This window comes from Poecilia latipinna, unplaced genomic scaffold (genome assembly GCF_001443285.1).
Source record: "Poecilia latipinna isolate Pla-1442-1.1 unplaced genomic scaffold, P_latipinna-1.0 Scaffold0, whole genome shotgun sequence".
Classification (NCBI taxonomy): domain Eukaryota; kingdom Metazoa; phylum Chordata; class Actinopteri; order Cyprinodontiformes; family Poeciliidae; genus Poecilia; species Poecilia latipinna.
Genome location: NW_015112616.1, coordinates 444,981 through 465,226, shown reverse-complemented (window position 1 = coordinate 465,226; position 20,246 = coordinate 444,981). Strand labels below are relative to the sequence as shown.

The window sequence follows — 20,246 nt, the reverse complement described above, 5'->3', positions numbered from 1 at the left end:
AAGCAGGTTGTTCGCTGAGTGATATATCCAAGAATATCAATGGAAAGTTGTGCAGAAAGAAAAAGTGAGATGGGAAACAAGCAGCAGGGATGAGTTCAGGTTTGAGAGGATTACAAAGCAGAAGGCTGGAGCAGATTGATTAGTGTTGATTAATGGTTCAAATTCAAAAGTACCTGTACCTGATTTTAGTGACTGCTGACCTAAACCCCACAAAGAAAGAGAAACCCGACCCAACAAAGCAGCCATGACACCTCAGCAGAGCCACAGGCTGGTTGCCTCCATGCCACGCCACACTGATGCAGTAATTCATTCAAAAGGAGCCCCGGTTGTACTGTACATGAAAATATTTTTTTTCTTAATTCGTCTTAGGTGATGGCTTAAATTTTCTGAGGAACTGAATTGGGAGATTTAGTTTAGCTGTAAACCATAATTATGAATGAATACTTGAACTATAACACTGTATTTAATGAATCTTCATATGAGTTTCACTTTCTGAATTGATTATTAGTTGATCAATGATATTTTCATGAGTTAGTGTATATTGAATGAAGAGCTCTCATGGACCAAACGATTATTTACAAAGTAAGAGTAAAAAAAATGTTAACTCTGGAAATTAGTCCTAGTCTTCATTCATGATAATAATCCCACTTCAGCCATGCTGATTGGTGCATTAAGAGCTTTTCCCCTCATGGCTGACCCGCCCAGCTGAGCTGAAGGAGCTCTGCTCTGAGGGAAATCACCCCCTCCCGGTGGGGAGGATCACAAACTGGATCCCATTTGGAGCAGAGATGAAGCTGAGACGATCCGAGTCGGGGGATGTTTATAAATAGACGCTTGCTGGTGATTCATCAGCTGCTCGTGTTCGCCGCATCCTAACTTGGCCGCCGCTGGATGCTGATGACGGGCCGTTTCGCCTCCTGTCACTCTGATGGAGCTCCGACACGGAAACGCTGAGGAACGACAAATCGGAACCGGAGAGCAACAGGCCAGTTAGATCCGGTTCGGAAGAGGAGGGGACCCGCTGCGGCGGCGGCGGCATGTTCTGATCGGAGAGCCGGAAGAGCAGCTGCTGCTGGCGGGATGAAGGCTCCGCGGAGACCGAGGCAAACGCTGCTCCTTCCGCGGCTGTGTGTCGGCGCGGCTGGTCTGCTCGCAGCCGTCTGGGTCTTCCACCTCTCTGAAATTACAGGTGCTCTAGGAATGTGGTGTCTTCTCGTTCAAACGCACCAATTGCATTCGGATGAGAATAGAAGTTTTGTAAAATTAAATTTGATTTAAACTTCATCCCAGGAAAATGTGGTTATCTAGGTTTTCAGGGCCAAACTGGGGAGACTGGCAGGCACTTCTCTAAAAGAGAACTCATTCGGCAAACAGAAGACAACCACAATGGCAGTATTTCCAGATCTGGTGAGACTTCCCTGTCTCTTCTGCTGTCCCATTTCATGTTGGACTTTACATTTGCAGCCATAATTAGGCAGAGAATTGACTGTTGTTGACGTGCATTTGTTTTGTTAATTGAGAGTGAAGGTGTGGCGTCTCATCTTTATTGATGTGTTTCATTCATGTATGCTTGATGTGCCTCCCTGTTCATTCTTCATTTCCTCCAACTCTGCACATCTAGATGTTTGAACACGGTCAGGCCTTTGAGGGACCCAGTTGCTAGGAAACTGAATGCTGAATTTGTGGTCGGATGTTGCGTGCTTCTCTATTGTAGTTCAAAGTGCCTACACCGTCGTAATGATCTGCTGATTGTAGCAAGCCTGTCTGTCACTGGAGCTGATTGGCTCTTTGGTTTATTCAGCAGCAGACGTACAAAAATGATCAAATTTATTTGAGAGTCATTTTTAGTTTCTTCATTTTGCTGTGTTTTGACAAGTGGGAAAAAAATCCAAACTATTTAGAGTTTGGATATCTTTCGAAATTCTCAAAGGAAGTTAGAATTAAAGTACATTTACCATAGCCGGCCTTAGCTAAAAGTAAACTTTGCACCATGTAGGTAGCTCTGCAGACAGAGGCGCCCCAAGAGAACTATAATCAAAAATGGGGGTTATGTTTACCCACTCTTGATAATTACTGATGCTTGTGTGCTGTGTGGACCAGAGGATAGATCAGGAGCATGAAACTACCAGGCTTCGCTCTGTCTTCTGTTTTCATCCAGTCTGTCGCAGCAGATGGCTGCTCAGATTTCGTCCTGTTTAATGAGTGGTTTCCTTTCCTTAAGTTACCTTTCTTTTAGGTTTATTGAAATGAACAGGCTGCAGTGTTTTGCTATTGATGATGAAGTTTACTTTGTGAAGACAGTGTCCAAAATAAATCTTAACCTCAATATCAATCTTGACTCACTACTAAATTAAGAGAAAAAAAAAACAAACATTTGGCATAAAGCTTCTTGGATGATTGCTTTTGCTTAGAAAAGAGTAATATTTTCTTGCAGGATTCAGATCTCACATATGTTCTCTCAGCGTGGGTTCTCTCTCTGAGAGAGTCAGTGGACGCTTTCAATGAACCAAATGAAATCGTAAACATTAGAATTTGTTTCTCTGGTCTTTTTCAAGAACCACATGAGGCAGATTTTTTCCTGGAGAAAACAGAGCCTGTGGGATGCTGCTGTGTTATTTTAGAAAAAAAAAAAAAAAAAAAACGAAACGGGGTCAAAAAAACTGCAACAACAGGAAATGGAAAACTCTGGCTCAGAATATTGTTTTTGACATGAGTGGCCGGTTTCCACTCATGTCATCTCCTATGATCGACTAATCTGCAATGTTTGTGTGATTCGCCTCTTCTTCGGATGTTCTTAGTTTAGTTATATTCATATCCATATTCTCCATCTTCTTCCAGCTATACATGAATTCCCAGAGGACATCTTTACTCTGGCTCAGAGGAGACAGGGAGCCGTGCTCCTGCATGTTCTTTGTGTGAGTATCAACTCAGAGGCAGACTGAAAATACAAACCTGTTTTCTTTCTCTAAAAGAATAAATTGCTTTTGATCATCTCTCTTCTCCTTTTTTGAATAGGCGATCTACATGTTTCTTGCTCTGGCCATTGTGTGTGACGTTTACTTTGTGCCATCATTGGAAAAAGTATCAGAGGTAGAAAGATAAACTTCAGAACTGTGTCTTGAAATTCAAACAGTATGCTCTATTCTGAGAAGTAGTTTTGTCAAAAATCAATCAAAGAACTCAAAATTCCCTCAGTAAGTAATATTTTTTATGAACACTTATAAATCAAAATGTCAAACTGTTCCGTTATTCCCAACAGAACCTCCAACTCAGTCAGGATGTTGCCGGGGCAACCTTCATGGCAGCTGGGAGCTCCGCCCCTGAACTCTTCACCTCTCTGATTGGTCAGTGAGATGCTGATCTCATCAGTGACGTTTTGATTAGACTCTGACATTTTTCCAGTTTAGTTATCATTTAGTCCAGTTTGGACTGCAAAATGTTAAATCAGTGGAGGCGTCTGAACAAAATGTCCCAAGGCTTTCATCATTATCAAAGCCTTGGGACAGGCTTTTTGTTTGTTTGTTTTTTACTTGTAAAATACATGTAATTATTTTTAATGCTAATAACTCTGCTCCATTTTACGTGTAAAAGTCAAACAAATGAAGCAGATTCACAGTGTTATGAAACTATCGCGTCAGTTTCTTTGTGAAAACTCTCATTTGTGAAGTTGAAAAACATATTTGTGAAACATATATTTGTGAATGAGTTTTTTTTCTAAAGTGTTGAAAAAGTTAGACTTTTATAATTACAAGTATTTCAGCAAATCTAACTAACATTGTGTTAGGATCACAGAGTCAGTGGAAATAAAAAAACACATTTTTATCTGAAGGGAAAATAGAATATATATATTTACTTTTTAATATGTATTATAGAGAATTGATGGTGTTCATACTATGAATTAATGCCACGATTGTGCTTACTCTCACTCTGCTTTCAGGTGTGTTCATCACAAAGGGAGATGTTGGTGTGGGGACTATTGTGGGATCAGCGGTTTTTAACATCCTGGTCATTATTGGGCTCTGCGGCATCTTTTCTGGACAGGTTTGTGTGGCTTTTATATTTATTACCACAAATCCATAGTTGAACAGACTGCAGCCTGTTTTAGAAGCAGCTCTTGGCACAGCATTATACAGAGTCTCACAAACGTTTTTATATCTGAACATTTCTACATTTTGTTGCATTGCGACCATAAACTTTTAATACATTTTATTTTGGTTTTTTTGGGTGATAAACCAACACAGACAGTCTACAACTGTGGAGTAGAAACATTTTTTTAACAAGCTAAATGCATTTTTGCTCTTATTTTCCTAAATAAAAACAACTGCAATATTTAAAGATTTGTTAGAGAACACTAGTGACTATCTTAATGTCTTTTTCCTACTTTGTATGTAAATATCTGGTTTTAATTGTAAATCCCACTCACCACACAACATTTAATGTGTCCCTTCTGTCTTCCCGTAGCCCATCTCTCTGAGCTGGTGGCCTCTGTTTCGTGATGCTGTTTTTTACATCCTGTCCATAGTGGTGCTTATTCTGGTGAGAAACCACATTAACTGTTAAACTTCTTTTCCTTCTCACCACCAAATAAAATACAGAACTACATGTTTGACTGACAGTTAATATGGAGCTCCAGTGGTGCCATAATATAATAAGAACCTAACCAAACAAAATGTGATTAATTGTGTTTGTGTTAAGATTATGAGCAAGATCTACAACTCAGAAAGATCCGAAACCAACAAACAGGAAACAGTTTTTTGTCTGTTAACAGAGACACCTGAAAGGTCTGTTTTTGAGCTTTAACTATTTTTTATTATTATTTACAGGTGATCTATGATGAAAAAGTCCTGTGGTAAGTCTAATTAAACTTTTTAAGTGAGGAATCGGTTGATTCTTAAAGCCGATCCACAGATACGTTTGAATGTTTCAGGTGGGAGACCATCATCCTGATCTCCATGTACGGCATCTACATAATCATCATGAAGTGAGTTTCTTCTCCTCACATTCCAGATCCGAGCCGGTTCCCGCTTTATTCCCAGCAGAGGAAGCAGCGTCCGTGTGTTTCATGTTGTGCAGGTTCAACAGACGCCTGTGCTGCCTGGTGGAGAGACACTGCAGCGTGGACGGCCAGCCGTGTCTCAGCAGTCTGAGGCGGACGACCGCCGTCGGAAACGTCGGAGACGGCGAAAATGACATGGTGCCGCTGAAGCCAGGTGCAGCAGCACGTGTTTGTACGCGTGTGTGACGCTCTCAGCGACATCAAAAGCTTCCCTCAGTGTGTGAGCAGTGCTCAGAAGACCCAGTAGCACAGATTAGGCTGCCAGGCAAAGATTTCTGTTTCCCCGTGGATTTGACAGAGACTAAAATAAAACTGAACCTCTTTTATTTTTCCGTCCTTTTTTTTAGTTTAGTTTAGTGATGTCTTAACTTTATTCTATTTCATTCCCTTTTGAGCCTTTCATGTTTGCATTTGCAGACTCCATTGTGTTTTTCTTGGATTCCATGAGGCAGTCCATCATAGGATAGTGCAAAAATGTTTACAAGAAATTTCTGAAAAGTGTGGCATGCATTTGATTTTAATCCACTTTCGTCTAAATCTCCTGAAAAAAATTCTGGTGCAATTCGGTTGAACTTTCCAAACTGACGATGTTCAACCAACTAGTAAAAAAAAATTACCTTTGTGTAATTTAAAGGTTTAATCAGTTTTTTCATAAAGTTGAAGCAGGTATAAGACATAACCCAATGTTTTTAAAGATGGTTAGCCTGTGGAAATCAGAGGAAATCTACATTAGGCTGCAACTGGATGAATTTACATTTGTGTTATTCAAAATGTTCACCAATGTACTCTTAAGATTATCTCAAATACTTTGAAGCAACTTGAAATGTATATACTTTTGCAAAGTATTCTTTCATGGGACTGGATACAAATAGATTTTCATTTTCATTCAATTTTCAGATTTTATCTCAAAAATTCCCATTGAAACACTTTAGAGTTTATGATTTTAAGAGATAAAATGTAAAACTTCCAGATGGATGGAGGAAAAACAAAACATTTGCGTCTCTTTGTCTCTTTTCCTGTCCGTAGACTCGTGTGTGGTGGCCGGTCAAGACTCGGGCGTGGTCCCGGCAGATGAGCTGCCGAACCTTCTCTCCCATCAGCTCAGCTTCTCAGAGGCAAGACGCTTTTTCATCACGCCACTAGTCCCCCGTACATCCGCCCACACATGGAATCACGTTGACTTTTCAAGAGGCTCTACAGCAAAAACACAATGACTTACAAAATATTTGTGGTCTAGTTTCTAATACAAATATCACACTTTAAATAAGACAAAACTAACTAACAAGTAACTTTTCGGCAAGCTATATAAGCTTGTTTTAAGTCAATAATTCCTTAATGTTGATTTTAAAATAAATACTAATTTCACTGGAAGATTATTTCACCAATGACATTTTTCCCATAAGTCAGTGGAGCTAAAACGTTTTTTTTTTTTTTAAATCAGTTTTAAGGAAATATTTACTTGAGCTAAGATGTTTGCATGAGAAAGCAAACTTTGTATTTTTGCAGTTCACAACCTTCACAAATCGTCAAACTGGATGTGTCACTTAGTTAATTAGACTAATCCATTTAGAAATATTGATATTTTATGGATTTCTGGGTGTAAATGATCTTCCATGCCAGATTTTAGAGGAAATTGTTTATGTAACTATTTTACGTGCTCTGCTGGAAAAACTTCACCTGCTTGTTCTGTTCTGCTTCCCTTTAGATAAAATAATTGCAATGAACCTTTCTCATGTTTCTCATCTTGCGTTGCTTTCCCACAGAGGCAGAGGCTGATTCGGGCTCGGGTGAGCCCAGAGGAGGGCGCATGTCCGGGGGAGGAAGGGTCAGGTCCGGGTGGGAACTGGGGGAGAGAAAACGGGGCGGCAGCGGAGGGAGAGAGGGAGAGGGGTAAGGAGTCAGGGGGAGAGGCCGGTGGGGGCGCTCAGCTGAAAGAGGACGAGGAGGAAGAAGAGGAGGAGGAGGAGGAAGGGGAGGAAGAAAACTCTCCTTTCAAACCCTTCATCCTGCCACGTGAGTGAGAAATGGCTGCAGCGCAGCGGTTTATTTTATTTGTACACTTACCGGTACATATGAGCCGATTCAGCAGAGGTATTGTGTCACTCTATACACTGCCACCTACTGGACACCCGGTGTAAATTCACTAAAAATTCTCCAAACTTGGCCAACAAAAACTCAAGATTCTCAGGGGTGAAAACGGGGAAACCAACAACGCATAAAATTAATATTTCCTCTGACCGGTCCATTAATAAACATCACACATCTCTGTTTATGTTTTGCTGTTGATCTTGACTATTATTATGTCTATTTTGTGTTTGAAAAAAAATGAAAAAGTTGATCTTGTTTTTAGATTCTACACGTTTTCCATGTTTTATTGTCTCAGTTTCAAGACCTAACTCTAGAGACTTTTAGAGAACAAGATAGGGAACAAAAATATATTTACACATTTAATTCGACAGAATTAAAATTTCAGACTTTCAGTAGTGTGTAGGAACCCAGATTGTCTGTTTATTGTATGTTTAGAAGAAGGAGGAGCATCTACATTCAGTCAAATCAATATGCAAGTGACAGCGCCTACGCTTGATTTGCAACAAAGGAAGAAATGGGATATATGAGATGCAGTGAGGGTGGAGAAAAGGATTTGGGGGACAGGATGTTGTCAGCCTTTTAACTCCTAATCTCCATTAAAAAAATGCAACTTGAACCCTGAATGCTTTCTGTGATACCACACCTACTTCCTGCTTTGCCCTCTGTTAATATTTCACAGCTTATTACGGGTTTTAAAGGCCGAGGAAGCTAATTCAAGGAGATGACACAGAGGTTCGCAGACACATTCAGGCCGTGCCGTGTAAATAATTTAGAAGTGGAGATGAATGATGCCGATGGGGGGACATTGAGTGGCTGTTTTCGGTCTCTCTGCAGATGGCTGGTGTGTTCGACTGAAGTGGCTGCTCTCCTGGCCTCTCAGCTTCCTGCTGCACTGCACCATCCCCGACTGCAACCAGCCGCGATGGCAGCGCTGGTACCTCCTCACCTTCCTGTCCTCCACTCTCTGGATCGCTCTCTTTTCCTACCTCATGGTCTGGATGGTATGAAACGCACACCGACATGCACACACGTGCAAGTCATGAAGTCATAAAGTCATAAGCAAACGCCTTCTCCCCCGGTGAAGGTGACCATAATCAGCTACACGCTCGGGATCCCGGATGTCATCATGGGCATCACGTTCCTGGCAGCTGGCACCAGCGTTCCCGACTGCATGGCCAGCCTCATTGTCGCCAGGCAAGGTGTGTGATGTCGTCCGCAGCAACAAACGTTTCAGGAACTTCTTTGTCACGCAGAAAGACATTATTTCTGCGACAACCTTAGACAAAAAAGCTTCCAGATTATTTTCCGAACAGAAAATTTCAATTGTACACAGCTAACTAAATGCCAGAAGGCATGAGATGATGATATGATTATCTTCCTGCAGATGTAAGATTGTTAAGCTTTTGTGTCGCTGACGGGGTTTTTTAAAACCTTTCCTTGCGTGGTTTTGCACTCTGCAGGGATGGGCGACATGGCCGTGTCCAACTCCGTTGGGAGTAATATCTTCGACGTGCTGCTGGGCCTGGGCTTCCCCTGGGCGCTGAGGACTCTCATAGTCAGCTATGGATCAGTGGTAACTCCAGCTGTCTGTGTGTAGGTGCGACAGCATGCACCTTTCACATCGTCTGTGTGTGCAGCTAAAGCTGGGCCTACACCTGGCAAGGAGACAAGAAACCAAAACTTTGACTGTGGTTGTTTTTAGCTGCTGCTTACAGCCCACGTGTAAAGCTCCAGTCTGTTCAGGGCTCCACTTCAAACTACGTTGTTTTGTAGGGGAAAGAAAGTCACACTTAATAAATCACAGAGGTTTTGAAATATCGAGATGTTTTTACAGATGCGCTTAGCTTCACTTGCACAGACACAAACAAGACAAGAATTGATCTCCACTTTAGTATTTTACTATTTTACCTCAATCTGCATGATGGATATGTAAACATTTAGCACCATCTTAATTTATTGGGACTCTAAAAGATGTTAGAAGTCTTTAATAAATTCCTCTTTTTTTCAGTAGCATAAGCTCACACTGTAAATTTTATTTTATTTTTTTCCCTATTCCATTAGGAAAAAAATCCCACATTAAGAAATTAGTCATTTTAACCACAACTATTGTCATTTGCAATAACCTTTAGCTAATAATCAATAATCCAACATGATGTTTCAACATGATGTGACACAGATGCGCCTCGTCTTTTAGCTACTCATCGTAATGAGAAATATAGAACTGCTGCTTATGTCCAAGTTAAGCAGATTTTTTTTTATCTTCATAAATTAGGAAACAGGTGTAAGAAAAAAGTTACTAAACTACATTTAATTTAATTTAAGTAGTTTTTGCTGCTTCAAACAAATAAAATCTTAAATGCTTATTTGTGAAGCTTCTTGGTAAAATAGATTTTTTTTTACATTTTGTAAAACTAACCAACAAGGATAGTTCAAAAATGTAAATAACTGTGTATTTTTCTATATTTAAGGTTACGATCAACAGTAAAGGCCTGGTGTACTCTGTCATCCTGCTGCTGGCCTCAGTCACACTCACTGTGAGTAAATCTGTCTGCTCTCAGATCATTTCCTGTGTTTCCTCTCCTGTCACTCTGACTTTATCTGTTTTTATCTCCGAGCCTAAAACCACCTGATTGGATTTTCAGGAGGTTAAGCATCATTTGTCTCATTTTAGTCTGTCTCTGTCCGTCCTCAGGTCCTGTGTGTCCATCTGAACCGCTGGAAGTTGGACCGCCGGCTGGGCCTCTGCCTCCTGATGCTTTACTCCATCTTCCTCCTCTGCTCCGTCGGCTTCGAGCAGCTGTAGAGCCGCAGCGAACGCGCCCCGTAAACACAGACAGGTTCCCTGATTTGTTTTCGTCCTTCACCGACGCCGTCCCGTCTTCTCAAACGCTCGTTTTGATTTCACATCCTCGTGGCTCTATGCGTTACCGCGACACCGGATGTCTGTAAGTGATGTTTACCTTTGATAAATGAATATTTTAAATAGTTTTGTACTAAAGCACTTCAGAACCCCAGAAGAAAAGCGTTTCTAAAGTGTCAAATTTATATACCTGAGCCCCAAAGTGAGTTTGGAACTTCAGAGAGAAGATTATAGTAGGTTTAGGTTTATATGGTTGCTTCCCATTTTGTGCACTTTTATCACATACGCTTAGTGTCACAGTTTTTATCTCACTACTGTGTTTGTTATTGTAAACAACATAGCATGTCTGATCGGCGCGCTCCCGATGTTTGCACTAAGTCACTGTTATCCTGCCTAAAAGCTTATCAAGTCAGAGTGTTTGGGTCACATTCCTAACGTTTAAGTGCAATAAAATGTTACGTACAGTTCCTCCTGAAAATGAATCACCTTTGTTTTGCTCTTGCACCTAAATTTAAACATCTGAGCAGAATCTGATCTGTGGATGGTAGAATAAAACTGGCTCTTTGCTGATATCCAAAAAGAAGACACTCATGTAGATTGAAACAACTGACCATCTAATTATTTAAGAAGAAAATCATGACATTAATTTGTCAGAAATGTTAAGTATTACTTATTTACTTGAGTATTTTGTGACACAGTTGAGGTTCATGTGTGTGACTTCTTGTGTTTCATGTAGAAGAAAATAAACCTCCTTTTTGTAGCCATTTGCTGGCGCACTTTCAGTGAAAAACTCATTTAAATTTATCCTCTGCCAAACACAAGATGATATTTGAAAATAAAACTCTGTCATAATGAGCTGCTCCAGAGATGTTTCTTTGCCACAAAGTCATTTGATCCTGATAAATGAAGCCAAACCTGCTGGGGATTTTATTTTATTTTTTTCAAACGTCGTTCGGAGATGAAGAGCAGGATTCAGCACCAGAGACAGCACCGCCGCAGTCGTCCGGTCCAAAGAGCTGTCCGGGTTCTGAACCTCAACGCTTCACGTTCAGGACAGAAAACATGCTCTTAACCAACTTCACAGTTTCTAGTTTGATATTTTTGTACATTCTTATTATATCTTATTATAACATATTGAAGTTTAATTACAAACATTTTATAGGTTTCAAAGATTTTTGTGGAAAAAAATTTACCCAATTCATCAACCTTTGTTTTTTAAGACTGGGCATCAAATGTTGACCAGATCTTGACTGATTGTGAGCCGTTCTTCCTTTATCAGTTCTCAGAGTGTCACAGTTTTATACATTTTCTCCAGATACTCTAAGGTTCTGATGGTTCAATCACATTTTGTTTTTAACACTGATAAATAAAAATGATTGTTTCTGGATCATTGAACAGAATTTCCTAAACGTAGCAAAGATATTAAGGTGATTTGTGTTTAGTTGGTTATTTATTTGCTATACCAATGATTCTTGTTAGTAAATCTTAAACAATAGAAAGATGTGTTTATTTCCATTTAAATGGTGCCACATTTATAAGGAAATAGATTTGCAGGTTGATTACGTTGGGTGAGACCATTAAAAAAACTTCCCAATACTTTTACTAATGCCAGCAGCTTCTTATGTTAATGTTGTTTTACATCTATGTTAGAATTAAAGATGAAAGTTTGACAAAACTAGACATGTTGGTAATTTAACCGTTTATTAATACAGGAGCCTCTGTAATAATTAGGAGAACTCTGACATCTTGGCGGACAGAGATCTGTTCTTAAAAACAGAGTTATGGGATTGGCTCAATATTTTAAATTACAAAACCAAAGTTTTTAGTCCTTCCCGGGTTAAAAAAAAGAGAAAGTGTCATCTGGTGTCAGAGTGAAAACATGCTTTTTCCTCTTAAATTGGCCATAAATCAGAAACAATGCACCAATGAGACAGAGTTCACGATTCAAAATGATCTTTATTTCAGTTGGGCTAAATCAGCTTCAATACCAAAAAAATGCAAAAATAAAAATAGTACAACAAAGTACGTCATCTTACAAATACTTATGAAGAAAGTCTGACATAAACAATTTGAAACATGTCACAGTCATAACAAAAATATAAAAGTCAATACAGTACATAGAATGGATTAGGAGCTATATATCGAAGTGTTTGCAATATCATGGACTTTACAAATTCAACTAGTAAAAACTCCCAATACCAATGGAATATCAGATAATATAAAATGTAAAAACAAACACCAAAAAGAAACGGCTGTGATGAAAGTTTATGTGCATGTTGCATGCAAATCAACCTCAGTGTGACGAAGGATAAAAACAGCTAGTCTGGAAATGAGTGCGTCTCGTTGGCACGACAGCGACGTGTGAAATGATGGCGCGTCAAAAAAAAAAAAACATGGAAAAACACGTTTATTTATGATCCTTTGCGTTTCATGTAGTGAGCTAAAAAAAAAAAACTTATCAGTGGAGCCGGAAAGTTTGAGGTGTTGTAAAAAGTGTTGGCTTCCTCCTGCAGGGAGCCGATGAACTCTGAACTGATTTATGTAGTTTAATTACACTCTTATGATCAAACGTTGAAGAGTTTGCGTCGTATTCCATGAAGCAAAATGAAAACTGTCGCGACGGCGGTGCTTTGGGTTGGCTGTGAGCAGAGAGAAGCGCCACCGTGATGTCACATATGATAGATACGCAAAGGGAAACCTCATCAAAACACAGTAAAAGCTTTGGTGAATGGGACAACAGCACACACCGACTAAAGCCACTAGAAAAGCCCACTAATAACCAGAAACAACAATTAGATTTCTTAACCAGATATATGGTGACGTGGTCCCCACATCACTATCAGTGAGTAAAAATAGATCTTTTAGCTGAAGAAAAACTGTCTCCACACTCCACGCTGTTGTCTTTGAGTGTGGAGGGGTGCAAATAGTTAGCCGTGATGCTAATCCTTGTTCTCCTGGGAGTTCCCATGGAGACAGCAGCTATTATTGGTACTGCTTGCATTCGGTTTGTCTGTGTGTAACAGTCCAGTAGAAAGTGTGTCTATGATGTAAATACACATGATATGTTACATGTTTGACAGTAAGTCTCGAGGCCGCTCTAGGCAGGATTGTAGTGATAGTTTGATCCCCGTGTTGACTGATCTGAGGTCTGTTTATGTTTTGAGTCCCCCGGCTAGCACTGTAGGTAAGAGCGACTGGTGAAGCTGACCTGTGATCTGGCTCAGCTACATCTGGACAGATGTCAGCCTGGCGGGCTGAGAGGAGGTCTGACATTTTGAGCCGGGGCCGAGGGGGTCCTGGTGCTGAGAGGCGGGCTTCGTGTTCTGACGTCACTCGGGGGCTGAGCTCTGGTTCTGCTGGTATATGGAGGCCTTGTCTTTTAGCAGAGCCAGGCACAGGTGGCAGCTCCAACTCCCTGACGACACGGAAACAGGAAAGGATGAAGGAAGTTTATACAATTCGTTTCCCGACTTCTTTGTGTTTGAATCGATGTGTTTACAAAGAAACGTCAGTCATCTTAGGGCTAACAATTATTTTCTTCTTATTTAAACAGATAAACTTATTTTATACAAGATTAGAAATACAGTAAAATATAGATGAATAATTCAGTAACTTTTTTTTAAATAAGAAAATACACATTTATCGACTAAAATGCAATGCAATACCATTCACTTAGTGAACACTTGATACACTTTTATCAAAAGATTCATCTGCAGCTAATAAAATGCTTCCAACATCAACATGTGAAAAGCTTGAAAAGCTTCTGCTTGACTCAACATCAACACAGTGCAAGTGTCCAGTGTAGCCTATTTTTTGGATTAACTGGTTAATAATTGGATTGCAAAAGGTGCTTAACAGGAAATTACTTGTGGCTAAAGTTCTGGATACGTTTTTTTATAAATGCAACATGTAGAGATTGTTGTGCATTTTTAGCTCAATTACTGCTCTCATGGTGTTGTTCTTTTAGCAAATTACCTTTTTTTGAGTGTGTAGTCCAGTTAGCAATTTACCAATTACTAAATTAGTTGATGATTTCCCAGTAATTAGTTATCGTAGCTATTTTTATCAAATTTAGTATCGGTTTACAAAGGTTTGAAATATATAAAAAGATCATGTTTTGTTTGTTTTTTTTTAAACTCTAATTACTTTACAGTTTTAGACTTCAAAGACAAAACTGCTTTTCTTTTGGTAGGTCACAACCAAAAGGGCAAAAAAAATTACAGATTTTCCAAAAATCAAATTATTCATCTGTAAATTGAGTAAAGGAGACCGAGGTGTTTAATTTCCAAAAAGATATATTAAGTCCATGTGTTATTAAGTTAGAAAACTCTCCAGCACTCCTTGATGTTTAAAAATAAACTGAGGTTCAGATGATCAGCCCTCCCTGTGAACCTAAACAGATCAGACTAACTAGCCGGCGGTGGCGGCGGCGGCGGCGGCGGCCATGCAGGCGAGTCTGACAGCGGCTGCACAGTGAACGTCGGCTCACCCTCTGGCGGTTCGGTCATGGGTGGGGTTAGACAGTACATGTGGTAGCCTCGATCACAGTCGTCACAGAAGAGCAGCTGGTCCTGCAGAAAGAAAACATGACGTTCACTCACCGATCAAATCTGAACGCGAGTTAGAAAAGACTCGTAAAAAAGGTGGAAGAAAAAGTTTAAAATATGAACATTAAAACCATTTAATCCACAATCCAGGGCTGGTTTTAGGTTTTAGTTGTGCTTTGACATGCAAACAGACTGAAACCTTTTTATCGTCTCTGATAAGACAGAATGATCATCCAAACTGACCTTTTCCTTCTCTTACCATCAGGCTGCTGACGTTTACCAGATCGGCGCAAATGAAGGATGGGCCTAACTGTAAAGATAAACACTTCCTCTTTCCTAAATCTGCTTTTCAAAACAACAAACAATTTCGCATCCATCCTGCTGGGAAGAATCTCCTGAGAGTTCGTTAATCCATGGAAAAAAGCCTCTTTATCATTTAAGTTGTTTCTTGTGTAAATGAAGCCTGTAAATGTTTATGAGCCACACTATAACATCTAGCTCCTGAGGGTCAAATTATAAGATGTAGATGATTTTAAACAGCACAAAAAAAAGTAAATGTCACACACTTGCTCTAGACGCCTGTAACTGTCATTTATGAGAAAGATTTCTCAGAAATATTAGACACAAAGTTTCAGGGTTGAAAGAGACTCACGTCGTTCTCTGAGGTGCCGCACACGTTGCAGCATTTGCACTCGATGCACTGCCAGCGGTACGTCTTCACGGCCGCCATCATCACTGGAGTGAACTGCAGACACGTCGGGTGTCCTTCAACATGGATGGAGAGACGCTTAAATTAACTTAGATAAGTAACTCTGTGAAAAACAGGGCCAGAATCCGACCAAACATGATGTTACCGTTACTATAGTGAGAAAGGAAAGAGGCGGAGACTCATACCTGACCGTCCGCAGTCTGAGCAGGACACTAGCTCCTCTGATTGGCCCGTTTTTTGATTCAAGGTGGAGTCTCCCAGGCAGAAATCACAGTAATCGTTGGGCAGCGCCAGACCATTGGGACCCTTTTTGGTGGCTGGGCAAAAGAGAAAAAGTAAAGAAACGTATTCCTCGTGCATTAGAACTGAGATTAGACCCATAAGAACTGGCGCCACACATAAAGGTCACCAACATCAACGCTTAAGAAACAAACTACCTCAAGAATGGATATGATATTCCAACAAAGAAAACCAGAAGAAGAAAAAAAACACACCTTCTTCTCCCATTTTGATTCACAAATACATAACCAGTTCAGCACCATCTTTAAATCGTCATGACACTGAATCACAAAACTGACATATGAATCTGCAAACATGGCGTCACGTGCACAAAAAAACAAACCCAACAGCTATGAAATGGAATATTGTGTAGGAAAACAAAATGATTGAAAAAGTGCCAGATTTCCCAGCTATGCAAACATGTTTCAGTCAGGAACTTTCAGTCTCATCCACAATTTCAAATCATAAAAATTTTAAATCAAAGAAGGGGGAGGGAAAAAGCACACATCAACAACAACAACAACAACAACAAAAAGGAATGAGAGACTTCCCTTGCACCAACACACATGCTACAAGGCATGCAACCAAACCTCCCTCCTCTCTGTCTATCTGCCTCTGCACTGGAGGAGTGACTCACTCTTCTGCTCCTCAGGCTGGCGAGGAGTGGGTGGTGCCTCGATCTCCTCGTGGTCCTCGCCCTCCTCCTCTGCCAGGTGAGAGTGTGTATAGTGGTAGCTCAGGCCTGGGCGATTCTTGTAGCGCTTTCCACAGACTAATACACACACACACCGTCATACAAGAGTGTTATCGTGATACGGGCACCCTTACCAAAAATAAAAAATAAAAAACAGGGAACAACGTGGAGCCGAGCTGGAAGTTTGGCATTCATCACTCCCAAGAAAGCTTATGCTTCTTTTTCTGTCATTTCCACAAGGGGTCATTTCAGGCGGACACGCAGGTAGCAGGTAGGACAGCGAGCTGAAGCCAGAACCAAGTTACACAGCACACACACACACGCGCACACACAGAGCATCAGCTCAGAAAACACTGCTGCTTCCCTGTGGCGGGGTTTTTTTTTTTTTTTTTTTTTTTTTTTTTCAGATCGCGTCATGCACAGCAAAACGGCACGCCTCATTGTTTCAGGGGCGAAAAGCCTCTCCTGCTGACATGCACGGCTCAGACAGACGACCTGCTACTCACTGTCACAGGCGTACGGTTTGTCTCGCTCCTCCAGCGCCGCCGCCGCAGCCTCCGTCTTCTTCTTCCCATTCTTGTCGCTGCGGCCCTGAAGAAAAGTTCATTCGTTTCAAAAGTGAAATGAATTCACTCTGATTTAGTGATCTAATTGGAGATCACTAAAAACTAAATCACTAAACTGACTTGATTTTTAGCCAGCTCAAAGTAAACAAAGCAAACAGAAGATAGAGAGCATCTTCTTCTAAACCTGAGATTAGAAAAATAAAACTACAGAGTTTTTATTTCGTTACTTTGGGTTCACCATAATTTTGTCTTTACACTCACAAAAACATATTCACCCCTTAAACATTTTCACATTTTGTGCATTATACCCACAAACTTAGATCTATTTTATTTGGATGCATCATCTCAATGTTCTGGCTGCTTGACTAACACTTTTTCTTTTCACTCAACTTTCCATCAGTTTGAACTGAGCAGAAATTTTCTTTAGCAAAGACTTTTTGTGGCTTGCCTACCTTGTGGCGGGTCTCAGTAGACATAGAGACTTAACTTTATGTCTACTTTATTTCAACGTCTTTTGAAGATATTTTTCTGAAAATAAATATTTTAATCTCTTTTATGATAGTAAAAGCTGACACCAAGTTTCAATACCAATCCAACAGAAATCTATTTATTTATTTTTTCATCCCATACTTTTCTCTTAAATTGCACATCGTCGTTTTGAACGCTCACCTTGGATTTGCTCTTGCCTCGCCTTTTGGGAGTCTCATCTTCAAAGTCTTCGTCATCCAGATCATCCAAGTAATCATCGTGGTCGAGAACTCTCTGCTGTAAGAATCGGAATTAGCTCAAGGTTTCCTTCTTGCTCACGTGTCTGAACACATGTTCAGGTGTATTTTCTACCAAAATGCTTATCAGAGTTAGCCGTCTGGTTCTGACAGGTCTGGTCAGAAGTTTACATCTCAGTGGATTTAAAATGTTTCATTTATAATTTGAATCATTCTTTCTCCACGGTGGAATGATCATACAACAACCAACTTTGATGAATGTTAATCACAGATATTTGGCTGCACTGGTTTGATCATGTTCTGGATCTTTTATGGATTTTTGTGAATCAATTGCTACAAGCAATAGAAGTTTGTAGCAATAGCAAACTTTTGCCCCTGAAAAAAAAAAAGAAAGCATGAAAATATATTGGAATTTATGCTCATGATGAGTGTATGTAAACTTCTGACCGGATCTTTATCTCTCATGCTTTCCACATCAAAAAGTGATCATCTATTAAATTTAAAATCTTCATCATCTAATCACATCAGTGTTTGAAAGCTTTCAGCCTAACCTTACGAATGCGTCCAGAAGACGTGTGAGTGACCGCCGACGTGGCCGGCGGCTCCACAGTGGCCGGGTCGTCCTCAGGGGCGCGGACGTCAGACGCGCCGCTCCTCCTCTCCAGGGGTTCGCCTTTCAGCAGAGCTTCCAAGCTGCTGCCGTCCACCGTTCCCAAAGCCTCACGCTTCAGACCCAGCTCTAGATCTGCTGCATGATCCAGAAAAACAGGCATGAACCACACATGGAGTTGTTCATGAAAAGCTTCTGCGTTTTACTGTGCTTAAGGTTTTCCCAGAATTATTCAAATCTGACAACCCCTAAATGTGTCTATAGAGGGGGAAAAAGATATTTCACGAAAGCTTGTACCTGCTTTGAGAGGAGGGAAAGCCAAGCGCGGATCCTCAGGAGGATGGGAACGCCGTTTCTTCCTCCAACGTCGAGCGGGGTACGAGTACAGCTGTCCTGGAGCTATGCCTAATCATTCATTGGAAACAAAGGACACCAGGGGAATTGTTGGAATGTTCTCCTCATGCATTACTTTCAACAAACAAACATCAAATATGAGTCACAAAATAGTAAATGACTCTTCTTTCATCTTGAGTGGTAATTATTCACCTGCGCTCCTGTGCCTCTTCTCCATCCAGATGTAGCAGTTTGACTGTGCGACTCCAGTCTGAGAATCCAGGAAAGGCATGAGGATGCTGCGTTCTGCACAGAGACGGGCGTTGTAGCTGTGACACTGCTCCATGGCATCCCGGTAATACTGTTCTCCTAGGCTGAATTCAAAATGGAGGAGACGGACGGGTTAACAAACAAAAACCAGGAGAAACTTTTAAACTGCTGCTGACCATCATGTACTGCAGTCCAAATTCGTATTAAGGTTTGAAATGTTGTTTGCTTTTTTCTTATCTTATTACTCCAATTCAGGACATGTCAGGGGATATATATCATCCAGCCTGAAAGATAAGAATTTTTACATTTTATAACCAGGTTCAAATTAAATCCTTAAACTACAGATGCACTAGTCAATGGGTCAATTTTCACAATATCATAAAATGACTAAGAAAATCAGTCAGTTAAGTAACAAATTTGTAACAAATTATAAACTAAAAATACTGCCAATCTTGCACAATTTTCAAAGTCAAAATTAATTACCAGTTTATACCAATTCACAGCACATACCATGTCCAAGTACTTTATATGACAAATAGACACTATTCATATTGAGTTATAAAGAAAAACAAAATCGAATCAATCCCATTTCTAATAGCACAGCCCAGGTTTATTGACAAATTCAATTCAATTAAGTCATGCTACTAATTTTATCATAACACACCGGTTAAATGAAAAGCGTATTTGATAGAGAAGATCTTCTCACTCACTGGAGTTCATGTGATCTCGCCTGATTAGTGTAATTTTACCACATTAGTGGGAATACAACAGTTCTCTTTGAAGTAGCAGCAGCCTGAGGACAAGGGTCGCTTTCTTCATAAAGCCAGTCTTCACTCACTCCCAGTTTTCCCCCTAAAAACAGGCTGCTGCATCCGTGTTTTACTGTACTTCCAGTCTTTGGCTATTTATTTAAAGTCACACTTATTTATAGGATACGCAATGCGTCTCGTGGTTTCAAAGTAAAAGCCAGCATTTACAGTAGAGACGGACTGCTGCCAGAACAAAAGGTTGATTGTTAGCAACAAAGCGCCCGCCAATCGGACAGTTTATTGAAGAATTAAGTCGTCTCTTCATCCCGAATAAGCGGTCTAAGTCCTTGCGGAATCACTATTTGTAAAATCACTGTAAACAGACCCGCAACTGATGGAGTTAGACCCAAACGCTGCCTTCACAATGAGCTCAGCTCCTTTCTAACTGCCCAAAGCTAGAAAAGCTAACCATAGCACAAAGATAACGTAATTCTCTTGGGACAATTTTTGTATTGAACAACAGGAAAGACCGTGGGAAAATACGGCAAGCTCAGCTGTAAAACGATAACCAACCAAATGAAAACGACTCTCAGTGTGGGTTGTCTTTACACTCTTACAACAAATAAAGGTAAACTTACACTTTCACAACACTGTCGACGGCCGCCGCCATATTTGCTTATTGCGGTTGTGTGAAGTGCCACTGCGCCTGCGCACAGACGTTAGCGACCGTTATTACCTCCCACAATGAAAATACATGCGA

At 40.4% G+C, this 20,246-nt stretch overlaps 2 protein-coding genes across 8 annotated transcripts; one reads left to right on the top strand and one right to left on the bottom strand.

Annotated features, from left to right (window-relative positions):
• Window positions 1-672: 672 nt before the first annotated feature.
• Window positions 673-10,859, top strand: LOC106938105 (sodium/potassium/calcium exchanger 3-like). 3 transcript variants are annotated; one of them, XM_015021053.1, is made up of 17 exons: window positions 673-1,189; window positions 1,309-1,407; window positions 2,839-2,915; window positions 3,016-3,090; window positions 3,260-3,344; window positions 3,938-4,041; window positions 4,462-4,536; window positions 4,824-4,849; window positions 4,928-4,981; window positions 5,074-5,210; window positions 6,083-6,171; window positions 6,820-7,069; window positions 7,979-8,145; window positions 8,229-8,343; window positions 8,605-8,737; window positions 9,613-9,678; window positions 9,837-9,951. In XM_015021053.1, the coding sequence occupies exons 1-17, from the start codon at window positions 1,081-1,083 to the stop codon at window positions 9,853-9,855; spliced, it is 1,680 nt and encodes a 559-aa protein (XP_014876539.1). In that variant the 5' UTR covers window positions 673-1,080; the 3' UTR covers window positions 9,856-9,951. The 3 variants fall into 3 exon arrangements, with proteins under 3 accessions (XP_014876539.1, XP_014877263.1, XP_014875808.1); XM_015020322.1 differs by having other exon boundaries at window positions 675-1,189; window positions 8,605-8,717; window positions 9,837-10,859; XM_015021777.1 differs by lacking the exon at window positions 9,837-9,951 and having other exon boundaries at window positions 8,605-8,741.
• Window positions 10,860-11,940: 1,081 nt separating this feature from the next.
• On the bottom strand, window positions 11,941-20,232 carry dpf2l (D4, zinc and double PHD fingers family 2, like). 5 transcript variants are annotated; one of them, XM_015060171.1, is made up of 11 exons: window positions 20,125-20,232; window positions 18,681-18,841; window positions 18,432-18,539; window positions 18,076-18,272; window positions 17,469-17,561; window positions 16,740-16,824; window positions 16,177-16,311; window positions 15,446-15,577; window positions 15,204-15,316; window positions 14,494-14,575; window positions 11,941-13,419 (listed from the first exon to the last, which is right to left on the bottom strand). In XM_015060171.1, the coding sequence occupies exons 1-11, from the start codon at window positions 20,154-20,156 to the stop codon at window positions 13,334-13,336; spliced, it is 1,224 nt and encodes a 407-aa protein (XP_014915657.1). In that variant the 5' UTR covers window positions 20,157-20,232; the 3' UTR covers window positions 11,941-13,333. The 5 variants fall into 5 exon arrangements, with proteins under 5 accessions (XP_014915657.1, XP_014916427.1, XP_014870123.1 ...); XM_015060941.1 differs by having other exon boundaries at window positions 17,469-17,564; window positions 18,076-18,269; XM_015014637.1 differs by having other exon boundaries at window positions 18,076-18,269.
• Window positions 20,233-20,246: the final 14 nt, after the last annotated feature.